The sequence below is a fragment of the Hemicordylus capensis genome, chromosome 13 (genome assembly GCF_027244095.1).
Source record: "Hemicordylus capensis ecotype Gifberg chromosome 13, rHemCap1.1.pri, whole genome shotgun sequence".
In the NCBI taxonomy this organism is placed as follows: domain Eukaryota; kingdom Metazoa; phylum Chordata; class Lepidosauria; order Squamata; family Cordylidae; genus Hemicordylus; species Hemicordylus capensis.
In genome coordinates, this window is record NC_069669.1 from 18295918 (window position 1) to 18313257 (window position 17340).

The 17340-nt window shown below is 51.2% G+C and overlaps 1 protein-coding gene across 2 annotated transcripts in view; it reads right to left on the minus strand.

The window, feature by feature from the left end:
* RNF216 (ring finger protein 216) overlaps positions 1–17340 on the minus strand; it is an 89237-nt gene that overhangs the window by 17868 nt on the left and 54029 nt on the right. For both annotated transcript variants that reach the window (XM_053276446.1, XM_053276448.1), the window contains one exon: positions 1929–2026. In XM_053276446.1, coding sequence (XP_053132421.1) covers positions 1929–2026 — 98 coding nt within the window. The remainder of the gene's footprint in view (positions 1–1928; positions 2027–17340) is intronic.

Sequence of the window (17340 nt, forward strand, 5' to 3'; positions counted from 1 at the left end):
AAAGTCCTAAGGGGGCCAACTCCTCCCCAAAACTGCCCCAATGCAACTCAATGGGGTGGAATGTTCATCGACTCAGAAGGCAGTTAACAGACAGAAAACGACGGGGCAGAGCTAATGGAACTCAGTGGTGAGGAGGGAGAGGGGAAGGAGGGCTTGGACAAAAAGGGCAAGACATTTCTCAGCGTGAAGAATACTCCCTCAAGACACTCACATATCCTGCCACTTCCGAGGGCGGAAATTGCCTAAAACACTCACCACACTCAAACACAGGATCAGGGATCAACTGCATCCTTTCGTTGCGGGTCCCTCCCTTTCCAAGAATCCCACTTGGAAAGCCTGGGTTAACATCAGATATGACGCTACGTCTCAAACACCCAGCCTGAGGAAGAGTTCCATGCAACTCGAAAGCTTGCCCATTGCTTTGTGAATGTTGGTCATAAGAGAGGCCATTTTACGCCAAGTGTGGCTTCGCTTGCCCACAAGTCACAGCTCTGCATCTTGTGGGACATTCCCGCCCTTCCAAGCGTCTTCTTGGCGACTGCATTTGTACTTAGGGACAGGGCAGTAAGTCAACTTGCTGCTGGTCCTCCTCTCCCTCTCCCTCTCTCCCCCCTGCCCTGCTCCCCTTTCATCCTCCTCACAGGAAACGCCAAGCAGAGCAGGAAGCCGGCCCTGAACTCCAGCTGGGCTTCCTCTTCCTTCGGCTCAAACAGGAAGTTCCATTGTCTCCCAGAGAGTAGATCGTCAGCTGGTTCTGTTCAAGAGATCTCCCAAGCAGCTCCCTCTTCGCAGCACTAGAGCAACGTTAAAACCTTGCAGTGGGCAGAGGAGGAATCCAACCTACTCCACTGCTGCAATGCAATGGGGCCGTGGGGAACGCATGTCAAAGATACAGATGCATTAGGATTAGGATTAGGATTAGGATTAGGATTAGGATTCACATTTATAGCCTGCTCTTCTTTCTTCCAAGGAGCTCAGGGAACCCACACAGGCTGGCCCCTTCTATCCTCACAACAACCTTGTGAGGTATGTTCGCCCGAAAGGAACACAGAAAGCTGCCTTATACCGAGACAGACCCTTGGTCCATGCCATTCAGTCATGCTGCTTACACTGACTGGCAGCAGCTCTCCAAGATTTCAGGCAGGAGTCACTCCCAGCCCTACCTGGAGATGCTGCCAGGGATGAACCTGGGACCTGCTGACGCTCTTCCACAGAGCTATGGCCCCATTCCCGAAGGCAGGGGTTGCCAACCGGGTGTCGTCCAGAGGTTGCCGCACTGAAACTCCCATCATCCTCAGCTACACTTTATTGTGGCTGGGGATGATGGGAGTTGTAGTCCAGCAACATCTGGAGCAGGGATTCTCAACGTTGGGTCCCCAGATGTTATCGGACTTCAACTCCCACAACCCCAGCTCCAGTGGCCTTTAGTTGGGGATTATGGGCGCTGAAGTCCAAGAACATCTGGGGAGACCCAACGCTGAGAAGCCCTGATCTGGAGGACCCCAGGTTGCAGCCCCTGCCTTAAAGGGAACATGCAGTCTCCCCCATCCTGCTTCGCAGAGGAGGCAATTCACGCTGGCATCCACAAGGCCAGCTCTCCTCCCCAAAGAGGAGAGCAGGTGACTGGAACAAGACCATCCAGGGAACTTCCTGGCTGACTGTGAACCTGAATCCTGGTTTTCCCACTGGCTCACCCTAAAACGGCACCATGAGAGACAGAACACAGGCCTTCCATGTTCTAATGAAAGAGACACCGTGAGTCCATGAAGCCTCTTTTACCAGCAGGGACAGGCAAGGCTGGACAGCAGCCATTCTATTTAACTGATTTGTATTTTATTGATGTAAACCGCTTTGGGAACTTTGGCTGAAAAGCGGTAGATAAAAACATTGGTTGTATTTGTACCCCTCCCCTCGTGGAAGCTACTTACATCGATGTTCTGTATTTGATGTCGTCCTTTTCAGCCAATTGCTCACAGGTGAGGTTCATGTGCTCCTTCCATAGGCCCTGGCACTTCCGGCAGGTTTCCTGGAAGATGGAAGGCAGCACGTTAAGCAGCAGGGAAGCACAGCAGGTCGGGGGGGGGGGAGGGTGTGTGTGATACAATAAAAACCTGGCCAGCGAGAATGCAAAACTAAAACACAATTTGGTGGCATGAACTGTAAACGCAGGCACACAGGCATTTATTTCAACCATTTACATCCTGCTTACAATATAAAAAACTTACAAAGAGGCTTACACCCTACACACCCCAACGACAACAAAATCAGCAATGGCAGTAAGACCACAGTAAAAGCAACAGACTCAACCCAGAGGCTTGCCAGAACAATTTTTTTTTAACTTGCCATCTAAGAAATGAATGAATGACTTTATTACAATCATTGATCAGAAATACAAGCAAAATGGCCCAAAAGGTGGCCAGGCAGATTTCCTGGGAAGGGCATGCCACAAAGAAGGAGCCACCACTGAAAAGGCTCTGACTCTAGTGCTTTGCAGATGAATCTTCATCCACTGTGAACATGAAAGTGGGGTCTCCTAGGCCAGTGTTTCTCAAACTTTTTGGAGTCAAGGACCGCTAAATTCTTCGTGCAGAGTTTCAAGGACCGCTACATTCTTCATGCGCAGTTTCCCGGACCAGCAGTTAGTAAAGGGGTTTCAAGTCTGTCTATCTATCTCTCTATCAGACTTCTATACTGCCCCAAACATGCATCTCTGGGCAGTTTAGAATGAAAATAATATAAGCATTAAAATAATTAAATTTGGAATCTTTTGCAAACATGGAATATTAGGGGTTCTTAACCTTGGGTCTCTCAGTTAAACTCCCATAACTCCCAACAACAATGGCATCTGGCCATTATGGCTGGGGATTATGGGAGTAGAAGTCCACCAATGTCTGGGTAACAAGGTTGAGAACCCCTGAATCTAAAAGCCTGGGTGAACAAATTTGTCTCCAGTATGTCTTCAGTATGTGCGGGGTGGGGGTGGAGGTGCTTCTGATTACTCAGTGGAGAGGGTATGTTGGGCCATTAGAAAAATTCAAAAGCTACATGGGGCCAATGAAAACAACATACAAGCAAGCCCCACTGATGCAAGAGGGAAACAGCGTTCCTTCTCAAGGTGCCTTGACCACAACAGGCAGCTGGGTTTCAATCAACCAACCTTTGGCTGCAAACAATGAGCATGCAAGAACCAGCAGCCCTTCAAGTGGCGCCCACTGCCATACTTTTTCCTCCATGCCCCCGCACCGCATACAGTTTGAAGCTGTAAAGATAGGGAATAAGATAGCTGTAGGAAGATCTCAGCAGCACATGGAGGCAAGGCACAAGAAGGGTCCCATGCCTCCGTGATACTCTTCCTCTTCCGTGCCATGTGCAAAATTGAGGAAGTGAGTGCCTTGATTTCAGTTTGGGGGGGGTTGACTCCCAGTCAGGGACCGGCACTCAAGCCTTCGGGGACCGGCAGCGGTCCAGGGACCGGTGGTTGAGAAACACTGTTCTAGGCCACCCTTAGGGCCTGGGCAGATCTTAAGATAGAAAGTGGCCCCTAGAATAGCATAGCTCCAGATAGTGTGAAGCTATAAAAGCTAGGGGTGTGCATGAATCGATTTGGTGTGGCTCACCGAATCGTTTCGGCAGGGCAGGGAGCAGCACCTTTAAGCATGAGTAAAGCAGGTCCTTACCTGCTCCTCTGCAACCCTGCTGCTTTTCCAGGTGTGGCGTTGTGCCGCACTGAAGTCTGTGCATGGCTGTGGGATACACAACACCATGCTAACCATGGTGCGTCCCACCACCACGTACAGACTGCTGGGTGAATCCCCACAGCCACACGGCAGGGTGATGGAGGAGCAAGCAAAGGCTTGCTTTACTCCTGCTAAAAGATACCACTCCCCACCCCGCCAAAACATTCATGCCCATCCTCCACAAAAGCACTTGCTTATATCACACAAGTTTGATCTCAAAAACAGCTGTGCAGGGGGGGTGTGGGGAATTCTTCAGCCACGGGGAGAGGAGAGAGTCACCAGCTACGCTACCTATTTTCTCCTAGACTCCTGCTGTTCACGAGTCACGGCCCAACTAGCTCAAGCTTTTCACTGCAGTCCTAAAAGCTGGAAGAGGACATTTTGCGAAATACTGAATTTGGGTGCAGGAGTGAGATTTGGGCATACCTCCCACCCACCCAGCAGGAGTGCCGCCTGGGTATACACCGGTACAGTCCATCTGTGTTGACACCCACATCTACTCCCTCCCCCTCACCCCGCAAGAATTGGTATGCCACTCTGCAGACAGAAAGTTCCCTGCGCAGTGAATTGCAGTAATAAAATATACTAGCTGGGCCAGGCGCAGAGCATCTGTGCCTTTACTTCTCCCCGCTCGGCTGTTTCCTTCCTCTCCCACCCACCGCCGTCTTCTCCCGCCCACCCGGCCGCCTGCCCCCTTCGCTGTTTCCTCATCCTCCTCGCCCACCTCCACCGCAGTTTCCCCCCAGTCCCTGCCAGACTCTGCCTCCTCGCTCTCTCGCTGTCCGGTGCTGCCGTGTGCCGGCCCACTGTCCCCGTTAACTCCCAGCCCGCCAGCCGCCTGCCCATCCCCATCACTAGCCGGCAGCTCTCCGAACTCTCGCGAGAGCTGCCACACATGGGATTAGCGACGGTTACGTCTACGATAGATAGATAGATAGATAGATAGATAGATAGATAGATAGATAGATAGATAGATAGATAGAAGATATAGATAGATAGAAGATTAAGCATGAGACAACCAAACACAGAAGAAGTACACAGTGTCAACTAGAAAAGCTTGATAAAACCAAGATAAGGCTAAGAAGTCAGGAACTAAAAATTAACAAATTAATAAAGGCCTGGGGAAATTAAAAAATAGTCTGGCACTGAAGCCACACACCCCGCCCCCACAAACTTGGCACTAAAAGAAATTTTATAAGAAGGGAATTCCAGAACACACAGGGTCCCACAACCAAGGAGACCCTCTTTCCAGTACTTCCGATCCAACCTCTGAAGGTGGGGATACTCAGAGGAGGGCCTCCAAAGATTAACACAATGGTTGGGCAGGCTCAAGAGGAATGCAGATGTACCAGGTACCCTGGTCCCAAGCCATGCAGGGCTTTACTGGTATTGTCACTGTGAATTGAACCTGGACAACAGATCGGCAGTCAGTGGGGTGAGTTTAGAATGGGCAAGATGCAATTCCTCGCAATCTTATAACTATGCTCGAATTAATAGAAGCTTCTGAACAGTGTTCAAGGGCAGCCCCACTTATAACACACTGCAGTAATCTGGACATTATCAGAGTGTGGGTTTTCTAGTGCCCTACCTTTTGCTCTTTCCTGGAATAATTTTGCCGGTAATCTGCTGAACAGGGGGGAGGGGGAAGCAGTCAGGAGCGTAGGCCACAGCTCAGCCCATGTGTTTTCACAGGAAGCTGCTGCCTACTGAGTCAGACCACTGGTTCCTCTAGCTCCATATTGTCTACTCTTGTTTTGAGATTTGTTCTGATTTTTAACTAATTTTAAAATGAGCTTTAAAGCTGTTTTGTATTGTATTTTATATTCCCATTTTACCTTTTTTTTTTTTTTGGCCTTATGATTTAATGCGCTACGTGTTTTTACTGTATGTTCTAATCCTCTGTTGTGGGCTGCCCAGAGAACAATTTATTTGTCAGCCACCCCAGAGCAAAGTGGTCGTCTACTACTGCTGCTCTGACGGGCAGCAGCTCTCCAGGGCTTCAGGCAGGTATTTCTCTCCGTCCTACCTGGAGCTGCTGCCAGAGACTGACCCTGGGACCAGCAACATCCCAAGCAGATGCTCGACCACTGAGCTACGGGCCTCTCCCAGCATCTGTCCAGGAGCATCACGACAGCCGCTCCCTGTGCCACACCTGTGTCAGGGGTCAGCCACCTGGTCCAGCTCCTTCCTTGTTCCTGGCCCCAATTTTTAACCATTTAGGAGGCTGAGTGAAAGGAACGGAGGATTATGGTGGTGTGTTGCAGAGGAGGGAGATACGGAACAGGAGAGACAGACTATTCACCTCCACAGAGGTGCAGGGTAGGGTGGGGGAGAGAGAAGCGAGGGAAGTCTTGAATTAGCACACCCAGAGAGAGTAATAAAACTAGATGCCGATTTCCTGGCCAATGTGCTACATTAACCAAAAGGCTTCCATATATGGCGACGGGAGACAGGAAGCGGAAACACACACAAACAGCAACTAAAGGATTTGCCAGCCCCGCTTCCCTTCAAGCTTGTGAGAACCGGTGGTCCTCAGAAAGTGGAGATAATTCACGCTTCATTCCTGGCCACTGGAACTCCTAACTCCATGACTTAATTCCACTGAGTTCTGGGTACCCCAGAAAATTCTCCTGAATCAACAAAGTGGAGATGGTGCCATTAGGATAAGATTAGAATTTATTGCGGGGGGGGGGGGTCGTGAAATTAAGGCTATAACTCCAGGAGGAAGAGACAGAGGAAGGAGGAGAAGGAGAAGGAGAAGGAGAAGGAGAAGGAGAAGGAGGAGAAGGAGAGGGTCTGGAACTTGCTCCTAATACCTAGCCAGAATGTAAGAACTGTTTGACAGTGGAACACTCTGCCTCATGCAGTATAGGGCTGTCCTTCACTGGAGGTTTTCCAACAGAGGCTGGCCAGGAACTTACAAAGCCAGACCATCAGTCCATCTTGTCTGTCCTGATGGGCAGCGGCTCTCCAAAGTTGCAGGCAGGAGTCTCTCCCAGCCCTACCTGGAGATGCTACCAGGGATTGAATCTGGGACCTTCTGTAGCCAAAGCAGATGCTCTACTACTAAGCAACAGCCTTTTGTCAGGGATGTTCCTGCAGCTCCCTGCAAGGAGACCTCCAAGGCCCCTTACAACTCTACAATTCTGTTATCCTACGTGCTGCATTATAGGGCTGGCCCAAAATGTTCCATTTCAGCGCCTGTGCAGAAAAACCCAAATGGCACCCTTGGACACATGAATCAACGGGGGGCGGGGGGGGGGGGGGGTTCCCTGGGAAGTTCTAGGGGGGAAGAATTGGCCTTTAGGTAGCAAGCATACAATTGTCCCTTTTGCTAAGTAATATTTGCCTTGATTTGCAAGTGAGCGCTGTAAGATCCCTTAGGGCAGGCCTGCTCATCTTTGGCCCACCCCCAGCTGTTTTTGGACTACAACTCCCATAATCCCCAGCCACAGGGGCCAACAGCCAGGGATTATGGGAGTTGTAGGCCAACATTTGCAGGAGGGCCGAAGTCGAGCAGGCCTGCCTCAGGGGATGCTCTTCCACTGATTGTAGCTCCGTGGAAGAGCATCTGCTTTGCATTAAAATAAAATAAAAAATTCAGAAGGTCCCAGGTTCAATCCCTGGCCACATCTCTAGGTAGGGCTGGGAGATTCCTGTCTGAACCCTTGGAGAGCTGCTGCCAGCCAGTGTAGAAAACACGAAGATAGATAGACCAATGGCTTGACTCAGCAGACGGCGGCTTCCTAGGTTCCTGTACAAGCTCCACTGAAATACAAAGCAGCTGCACAAGCAGCAGACCAGGATTCCTGCGTGGGGCCAGCAGACAGAGATAGACCCAAAGCACCATCCTCCTCCTCTCACACCCTAGGAGGCCTGTTAGGCGACTGCCAGCATTATACCCCCTTATACCCCGTCATTTATACATTCAGCTGATCTGCCCACGGTAGGGGAGGCAAGGCATGTTATCCTCAGTATAGACAGATCTTCTCCAGAGGGGGCTAATTAATAATTCTTTATAAAGCTGGAAGGGGTTTTTCAATCCAAAGCTTGGCATTTCCAGATTCCTCCTCTTTAAAAATAAAAATTAAAAATTGAATCAAAAAAGCACCCCCACCATGGAACCGCCGAGTCCATCTGCCAGTGGATGCTGCCCCCTTGTGACCCAGCGCGGGAACAGCCGGCAGCCTCAGAGAAGGGCCCAGCGGCCACAGGACGCCACAGCCATCAAGGTGCTAAGAGGATGAAGCATGCTGTCAACAGCAGCGGAGCCCAGGAGAGGGGAGCCAACCCCCTTTAGCACAGCGAAGGGCTTTGGGGAAGGAGGAGTGTTGACATAAATCAGGAAGCCGTCTGGGCTGGTTTCCACCACCCTGTAATCCAAGAGGATTATGTCAACCGAAGCTCCAGGAGTGCCAAGGATCTGGCAAGATTATCGTGAATCTCACAGCAGCCTTTGGGAGGGAAGCCGCCTCTTTTATTGGACGGGCTAGTCACTTAGAACACTGCAAGGTTTTAAAGCAGGTCTTTGTCAGATGGAGACGTCAAACCAACAACAAAGAAAAGGAGTGATCTGTTCTCAGACAGGCATCTGGCCCAGCGCTTGCCAAGAGTTACTTGTTCTTAGATCAAAGAACAGGAGTGCAGACAGAGTCACACTGCACACACAGTCAGGCCTCGTTCCGCGAAAGTCAAATTACTGTCCAAATTTATGCCCTTTGGGGTCCCAATCCCTAGTTCCGTTTGTAAAAATTAAACAGAAAAGCACTCGGTCTAGGTGTGTAGGAGCAGCCTCAAGCTTTCGGAGGAAGATGGTCTAAACACAGAAAGCCCCTCTGAATGTATGCTGCACATTATTAGGATTTATCACATTTATATCTTTATCCTCCTCTAAGGAGCTCAAGGAAGAGCACCCGGTTCACCCGTCCCCACTGTTTTATCCTCACAACAATCCTGAAAGGTAGGTTTGGCTAAGGAGAGAAGCCAATCTTCTGTCCTTTGCACTCTGATACGGAGATAGTAAGAAACGGGCTTTCTCCTCCTGCTCTGAAAGAATTCCTGCTGCTTCTTACCGTCTCAAAAATGGCTTTGAAAATGTCCTCGGGGTGGGCGGGGGGAGAAAGAGACCTGCTGTGTTGGGTTGGATGCCCGGCTCGCCAGAGGACTAGAGGCACTCGCCACTGGCGAGCGGATTTGTAGATGCCTAGACACACAGTACTATTTTACGATGGGACTATTGTAGGATGAAAACATGTAAGCATAAATGTTGATTACCTATACAAGTGAGGTCCTGAAAATAAAAGAGCCCTAGAAACATTTGGCAAGACCTACGATTCAAAAAACAGAGGTGTAGACTCTTCCAGGAATCAGGACCCTTCACTCTTAACATGAGGCACAAGCGACTGTAATCACACTGATTGCCATTTCAGGACAGCTTGGCCTCAGGCAGTCATCCCCACACATATGGCACCCGGGCCTCTCCCCACACCCTCCCCCAATCTGCATTCAACTGTGCTTCTGCCAAGCCAGTTCCTAAAAGCCTAACTCCAGCATGGCTCTCTGTGTGTGAGAGCACTGGCTGGAGTCAAGCAGAGCATCCACCCCGGTTCTTCCTAGGTGGAATTCCAATTTTCCCATCAGAGGCACCTACAGCCGGGGGCGGAGGGATCTCCTTTACATTTGTTTTAAATCTCCTTGGCTTCTCTCCAAGCTTTAAGTGATATCATTTGGCCGACAGCACACAAACTGCAAGCATGGTTATGTTACATTGACTGTTTCTGTATATGTTTATGTACATTAACTGCAAGTATGATTAAACATTTAAACATTTAAACATTTAAACATTTACACCTAGTCTTTTCACAGGCCTCCAAGGTGGCTGGAAACCAGCCACAGTGGCCAGTAACCAGGGATAATGGGAATTGTAGGCCAACATCTGCAGGAGGGCGAAAGCCAAGCAGCCCTGGCAAACTTCTAACTGAATTCAGTGACTGGCCGCAGATATTAAACAGCACAGGCAGTTGCCTATTTGGCTTGCAAAAAGCCTGGAAACAAATTTGTAGACAATCTGCAAGTGCTAGTGGAAAAGGAGAGAATGGGGGTGTGTGTGTCTTGGTTAAGAACTGGGCGGCTGCAATCTGGACTAGTTGGGAGTTCCCCAACACTATCCCCTCCACTCCACATCAGGAGTGCATGGTGACATTTAACCTGGACATACCCCAAAGCATAAATAACGGTGGCAAGCACATCAGCCTCCGCTTCTGAGCCAATCCACGGCGGAAGGAGGTGTGTGCGGTTTTGCACAGCCTGCGTTCTGGCTCAAATATGTGGGGCCTGGTTTTCTGGCAAACTGTGTTATCTGGTTCGACTTATATAGCCGGTAAATATAGCTGTGACCTCATGCTGCTAGATTAGCATACGCAGGCTGGGTTTGCTCTCTGCTGAGGCAGGAAGTTGAGCTGCACAGCCAGTCATCTGATACCTGGAAGCCCACACCGGCACCCCCACCCAGATGCAGGCCTGGCAGGCTAAAGCAGGGGTGGGAATACTTGTAGTTCAACAACCGCTGGAGGGCAAGGTTTGCCCACCCCTGGTCTGAACCAAGGGCTCTCATTCCCAGCCACCATGGCCAAAGGCTGTAAGCCTAACAACATCTGGGGACCCAAGGCAGAGAACCTCTGGTCTAGGGACCCTGAAACAGCCAGGTCTTCCCAAGTCAAAGAAAATAATGTGAACCCAACACAAATGGGATAATTCAAAGCCGCTGAACTCCAGACCTCCTACAGTTGTGCTCCTACGCTGAACAGAGTGCCACAGAGTGGTGTCCAGCAGAGTTGGACACAACAACACAACACACAAATCCCACATCGATTCCACTCCCAAGTGGACAAAAATCAAAATCTCGCGACTTTATTCTAAAATCAGCCACACATACTCACTGAGAGTGGAGGACATGCTGACCAAGTAGCAGAAAAGGTTTCCTTCCCACCCACCCACCCCAAATAAACCTAATTTTGACAGCATTTGTCATTTTCTCAATTTCAATGGTTTTCTATGCGTGACTGGTTTATGCATCTCAGCAAAGGAGGAGACTGTACAACTTAGCAGAGCTGTGAGATTGCAGAAGCTGGCAGAGACTTTTTGGTTTGCAAATTCTTTATTGTCCCCAAAGAGGGAGAGAGTGGGGGAGAAGAGGTTGTCCCATGGCAGAAGCCCCAGGATTAGTGCACGAGGGAGTTGCCACCAAGGGGCCGAAGAGGGCATGCAGGCAAGAAGAGCTAATGGGCGGAACTGGCAAAGAAACGGAGTGAGGGAACCGCTGGTTTGGATCCGCCAAAAACCTGCTAGGTCGCATTAGGCAACTCACAATCTCTTGGACCAGGGCTGCACAACTTCAGCCCTCTAGCTGTTTTTGTACTACAACTCCCACCATCCCCAGCCACAGTGGCCAAGTCGGGGATGATGGGATTTGTAGTCCAAAATCTGCAGGAGGGCCAAAAGGGTGCTGCCCTGTCTTAGCCTCAGCTTCTCACATCTGCAGCACAGGGATAATATTGGCCTACTTTACAGGATTGTTGCTAGAATGAGGAAACCTCTGTGAGCACTTGAAAGCACGATACAAACGCTAATTGGCCTCATCCATCAGGCTTCTGCGTAGAAAGAAAGAGAGGTTTTTCTTCCCCTCTTATAATATGGGAACCCAGGGTCATCCTTGAATGCCAGGAGATTCAGGACAGACAAAAGGAAGTACTTCCTTATACAAGGTGGAATTAAACTATGGAATTCGCTGCTGATGGATGCAGTGATGGCCAACAATCATGACAATTTTAAAAGGGTATTAGACCAATTCAGGGAGGAGGGGGCTATCAATGGCTACTAGCCCGGATAGCTGTATATTTCCATCAGGCTCTACGACGACGACTACAAATATTTATATTCCCGCTTTTCAACAAAAGCTATTCCAAAGTGGTTTACACAGAGAAATAATAAATAAGTAAGATGGCTCCCTGTCCCCAAAGGGCTCCCAATCTAAAAATAAACACAAGACAGACACCAGCAACAGCCACTGGAGGGATGCTGTGCTGGGGATGGATAAGGCCAGTTGCTCCCCCCGCCTCCCGCTAAATGTAAGAGAATCACCACTTTTAAAAAGGTGCCTCTTGCCCAGTTAGCAGGGGATGGCTCAGTGGAGGCATGCCCCTGAACACTAAATGCTGGGGAAAACCAACAGGAGTGGGTAGTGGCCCTCTTCCCCAGACTTGTGGGCTTCCCAAGAGCACCTGGTTGGTCACTGCATGATGCTGGACAGGATGGGCCCTTGGCCGGATCCAGCAGGGATCCCTTTGCTAAGCAGGGCTTGCTCTGGTCTGTATTTGGCTGGGGGACGACAGGTGAGCACCATTTGTTGTCTGATATTCTCGAGGGGACCGGGTGCCACTCAGCGGTAGGCATCGACTTGCATGCAGAGGGTCCCCAGTAGACCTCCTGGCAGCATCTCCAGGTAGGGCTGGGAGAGACTCCTGCCTGGAACCCTGGAGAGCTGAAGCCAGAGGGACCAATGACTCTGCCGTTGAAGAGAGCTTCCTAGGTATTGGTCCAAAAGTTTCAAATGGCCCAGCATGCTCTGCAAGAAGCACCACTTCTCCTCCATGGCCGATCCTCCTGCTACTCACTCCGCCCAGGTCCCAACCATCCCATCGGACAATTCAGCTTCTTGCCACATAAGGGGATCCTTCCAGGTAATAAACACACAGGGTGAGGCAGCTTCACGGCAGGGCGACCTGCCCCTGTGGACCCATTTTTGGTTCCCTTTCTCCTGGTCACGAGAGGGAGATCTCGTACGTTAATGCTTAACCGCAGGAGAACATTTCCACGCCGACTTGCCGGTTTTATGGCCCTGCAGCGGAGGAGTGGGTTGTGCAAGGAGACTTTGGCCCCACACCCCGCACAAGCCATGCTTTTTCAGCTCGACAGCCGACTCCTGTGCAATGGAAGAGGCTTCTTGCAGTGAGCCAACCCTCAGAATCGCCACCTCCAAGCAGCCAGGCTCAACGCCTCTGCACCACACACCACAGGGCCTCCAGCTTTGATGGGGGAAGTGTGGAAGGAGAAGGAGGAGAACAGTTCAAGCCCTTCCCTTCCCACAGAGTCAGCTTCCTCGGCCAGGGCGGGGAGGAGAGCTGGTCTTGTGGTCGCAAGCGTGAATGGTCCCCTATGCTAAAGAGGGTCTGCCCTGGTTTGCTTTTGGATGGGAGACTACAGGCCTGAGCATCATAAGGTAGTCCCGCTAGGGGAGGGGGCTACAGCCCAGCAGAAGAGCATCTGCTGGCCTGGAGAAGGTCCTCCCAAGTTCATCCCTGGAAGCATCTCCAGGGAGGGCTGAGAGAGAGACTCCTGCCTGGAACGTTGGTGAGCCGCTGCCAGTCAGTGTAGACCAGGACTATACAACTTCGGCCCTCCAGCTGTTGCTGGACTACAATTCCCATCACCCCTGTTCACTGGACTCTCTGGATGAGGATGATGGGAGTTGTAGTCCAAAAACAGTTGGCGGGTCCAAGTTGTGCCACCCCGGTTTAGACAAAGCTGAGGCAGATGGATCAATGGCCCGACCCGGTATGGCAGCTTCCTAGGCGTAAACTCTACCCATACTGTCACAGCTGATGTTGCCATTAGCCTTAATCACGGGTAATGCTGACCAGGATTCACTGTTAACCAGAGGTCTGTAACCAGTTTCAAACTGAAGTTAACAGCAAGCCCTGATTTGCTTTAACCATGGTTAGAGTTGGTGCCCGCGTAAGCTTTAACCAAGGTTGTCTGTCAGGGGAAGAACGGGGAAAGGAATTTGCACTTAAGGAGAGAGGAGGCAGGAGAAGGGAGCACAAAATCCTGCAAATCTAATCTCTCAACCATGATTAGGAAATCAGGAGTACTGCAGTGACCAGTCGTTGGTCTTCAGTAGAAACAACAGAATGGGGAAAGTGGCTTTCAGCTTTGGAGTCCAAGGAGAGCAGACCCTCACACTCACCGTTCACTCTTCACATTTCGCTTCTTTTATGGCCAAACTATTCTCCTAACTGTACAAGAATGAGGTCCACGAGATGACTGGTGGGACGTGGGGGAAGCAGGGAGGAGGCCCACAAGCATTTTATCAGGCCATGCGCTTCAAGCCCCACGAACTGATGACAGAGAAGAGAAGATGTGAATTGGTTGATTACTGATGGCAGAATCATAACCGGGGAGAGGTCCGCTGAATCGCAGCCCTCAGCCTCACTGGGACACCAGGGCATGAAGGTGAATGATCGGTAACTCAATTACCGATGGAGCAGATTAATAACTGAGAAGGACTGGAAAGCAAAAACCAGCAGGGTCCCAGGGCACATATTCAAGCTCGCTTAATGAGAGTTAACCCGTAGCACTCTTCGACTCATGATGCTTCTTAAAAACCCTGAGGGATGGAGGATGGCAAGGCTCAGCCAAGAGGGGAGCCCACAGTCAAGGGCCACAACCCTCAAGGCCCTGTCACTGGTGCCAACCAACCAAATCACAGTCAACGGTGGGGCCACAAGCAGGGCTTGAGATGTGGAAGGGAGGGTCCTCACAGGTTCATATGGGCAGATGCGGTCCTTTCACATACACAGATTCTCTCTGCAATCTTTACAACACTCCTGGGTACTAATCGCAATCCTCCGTCTGCTAAAGGAGGCCAAGATATTATGGAATAATTAAGGCTGATGGTGAGTTCAAGGCAGAGAAGAATAATGGGAGGAAAGCTGGTCTATAATGGGAGGAGAGTTGGCCTTGTGGTAGCAAGCATGAATTGTCCGCTTTGCTAAGCAGGGTCTGCCCTGGTTTGCATTTGAATGGGAGCCTACATGTGGGCACTCTCAGATATCCCTTGAGGGGAGGGGACCCTCTGGGAAGAGCACTTGCCTGCTTGCATGTAGAAGGCTCCAAATTCTCTCCCTGACATAATAGGGCTGGGAGAGACCCCCCTGCCTGCAATGTTGGAGAAGCCGCTGCCAGTCTGGGTAGAGAAGACTGAGCTAGATGGACCAATGGTCTGACTCGGTATAAGGCAGCTTTCTATGTCCAAAGCCATTTGAACTGGGGACTTGGCTGGTTTACAAGTTGCTCTCTTGAGCTGCTACAATACAGTAGCATTGCTGTTTCACCCATCAGTGAAAAACCTTTCCTTCAACATTCTCCCACTCAAAAGTGATTTGGGCATTTTGAGTTTCACTTCTCTCCAACTCCATCCACCCTTCCCTAGATTTGGCTGGTCTGTTATTCCAGCACTGGTGTTAAAACAACTTAATAAAGCATTTTTGCTTTAGGAGAAGTCCTTCGTAGGAAGAGCAAAGCCTCCATACTCCCAAAGTAGACGAGATCAGCAACACGGCACTCTGAGTCTTCATGGCTTCCTGCTGGTCCAAAGCTCAATAAAGGATGAAGCCACTGAGCAAACAGGAGAAGGGCCAAGCAAGCAACACAGCAAGTCACCCAATTTACAAGCCAGCAGCAACAGCTTTGCAGAGTTCCAATCAGGTTTCAGCCAAGGGCTTCACAGGGAGAAAATTAAAGACGGGCCTGTTTGTTTAACCGCTCCCCAAACGTGCAATTTGTGATGAATCAGCACGACATGCTCTGAATCACTTTGCAGGGAGAAATTGGCCCCAGTGGGCAAAGGCAATTTGAAGATGCTTAAAGGCAGCTGAGCAGATGGTGAAAACAGAAAAGAAAATAGCAGGCTGCCATATACTGAGTCAAACCATTGGTCCATCTAGCTCAGTCTTGTCTACACTGACTCTCGCAGCCCTATCTTAGTGATGCTGCCAAGGAGTGAGTCTGGGGCCTTCTGTATACAAGCATGCAGATGCTCTTCCACTGAGCTGTGGCTCCATCCCCTTCTCTTACAGTGCTCACATGTAGTCACCCATCCAAATGCAAACCAAGGTGGATCCTGCTTAGCAGACGGGGGCAATCCATGCTTGCTACCACCAGACCAGCTCTCCTTCCTCTGGCTGCACAAGAACGTGCCCCATGGCCCCCAAAGAGCAGCACTGGCCCAGGCAGAAAAAAAAGGAAGCCACCGAATCATTTCTGCAGTTTTTGTGTCTCCCTCAAAGCAAACCTGAGCTCATTGCATTCACTCATTCAACAGCAGCTGGCCTACGCTGCCGGCACAGGCGAGAGGGTTTGTGGCACCTTCTCCCGAGCGCAGGGGGACTCCCAGAGCAGGGCCGCACCACTTGGGCCCTCCTGCTGCCTTTGGACTCCAGCTCTCACCATACCCAGCCGCAGTGGCCGATAGCCAAGGATGACGGGAGCTAGAGCCCAAGTGGCACAGGAACAAACTCTTGCCTGACTCTGCAGCGCTGCACGGCTTCCGGCTTAGCAGCGGAGAGCCAAAACCACTTCCAGGTGGGGCCTGTTTTCTGTAGTGTAGGCGAGACACATTATCTGAGGCCTAATCTCCTGCCTCATCCTGGCTTACTGGGGGGCGGGGGGGGGACGAGATAACAATTCTGGATGCTCCCCATTTGTGGTTTCAAAAACACTTCCGGCAAGCAGACAGCTAGCACAGCAGGGGACCGATTGGGCTAGCGAGAATTCCCTTGGGGTGCTAGTTTATTGCATCTCATTGCAGAGGGCTCCCCCCCCGCACAGGGGAGCATTCCAAGAGGGACCCTTCTCCGCCTGCGGTCTGAAGCAGGGCAGCCTCTGCAGAGGCAGTCCAAGGAGGCCAGAGAGGAGCCTGCCTCCACCTGCAGGCTGTGTCAACGCCACCAAAGGAGCGCAAGAGCAGCCTTCCTGGATCCGGCCCGAGGCCCACCCAGCCCACCCCCCTGCCTCCCACAGGGGCCCTCCACAAGCCCCAGGAAGCCACACAATCGGAGAGGAAGGCAAGCCCCCTCTCCTGCTGGGGCTCCCTGGCAGCTCGGATTCGGAACCTGATAACCGCAACGACCGGGAAGGCTGGCCAGCCAGCACCGTGATGCTGAAACCAGGATCGAGACACGGCCATGTTCCCTGGCTGCAGAGAGGTTGGGACCTGGAAGAGTCTCGGACCCTGTGCACGGCTGGACACCTGTAGGAAGCGGCATCTTGGGGAGAGGAGCCCGTCTTGAGGCAGCAATCATGATGAATCCAGGCTCCTTTGCTGAGCAAGGTCCCCTTTTTCGGCTTGCATTTGGATGCGAGTGCTGCAAGATATCCCCCTGAGGGGACGGGGCCGTAGCTCAGTGCTGGAGCATCTGCTCGGCATGCAAAAGGCCCCAGGTTCAAAAAACCCTGGCAGCATCTCCAGGTAGGGCTGAGAGAAATTCCAGCCTGAAACTCCGGAGAGCGGCTGCCGGTCAGTGCAGACCAGGGGTTCCCAACCAGTGGGACTCCAGATGTTGCTGAACGACAACTTCCATAGCCCCCAGCGACAACGTACTGCGGCTGGGGAAGATGGGCGTTGTCCTTCAGCAACATCTGGAGCCCCACTGGTTGGAAACCCCTGCTGTTGACCATTCTGGGCTAGATGGGCCTTCTTGGTAGAAGGCTGGTTTTTATGTCCCTAGGAGAGCGACAGTTTCCAGATGGGGGGCAGGAGCCTTCA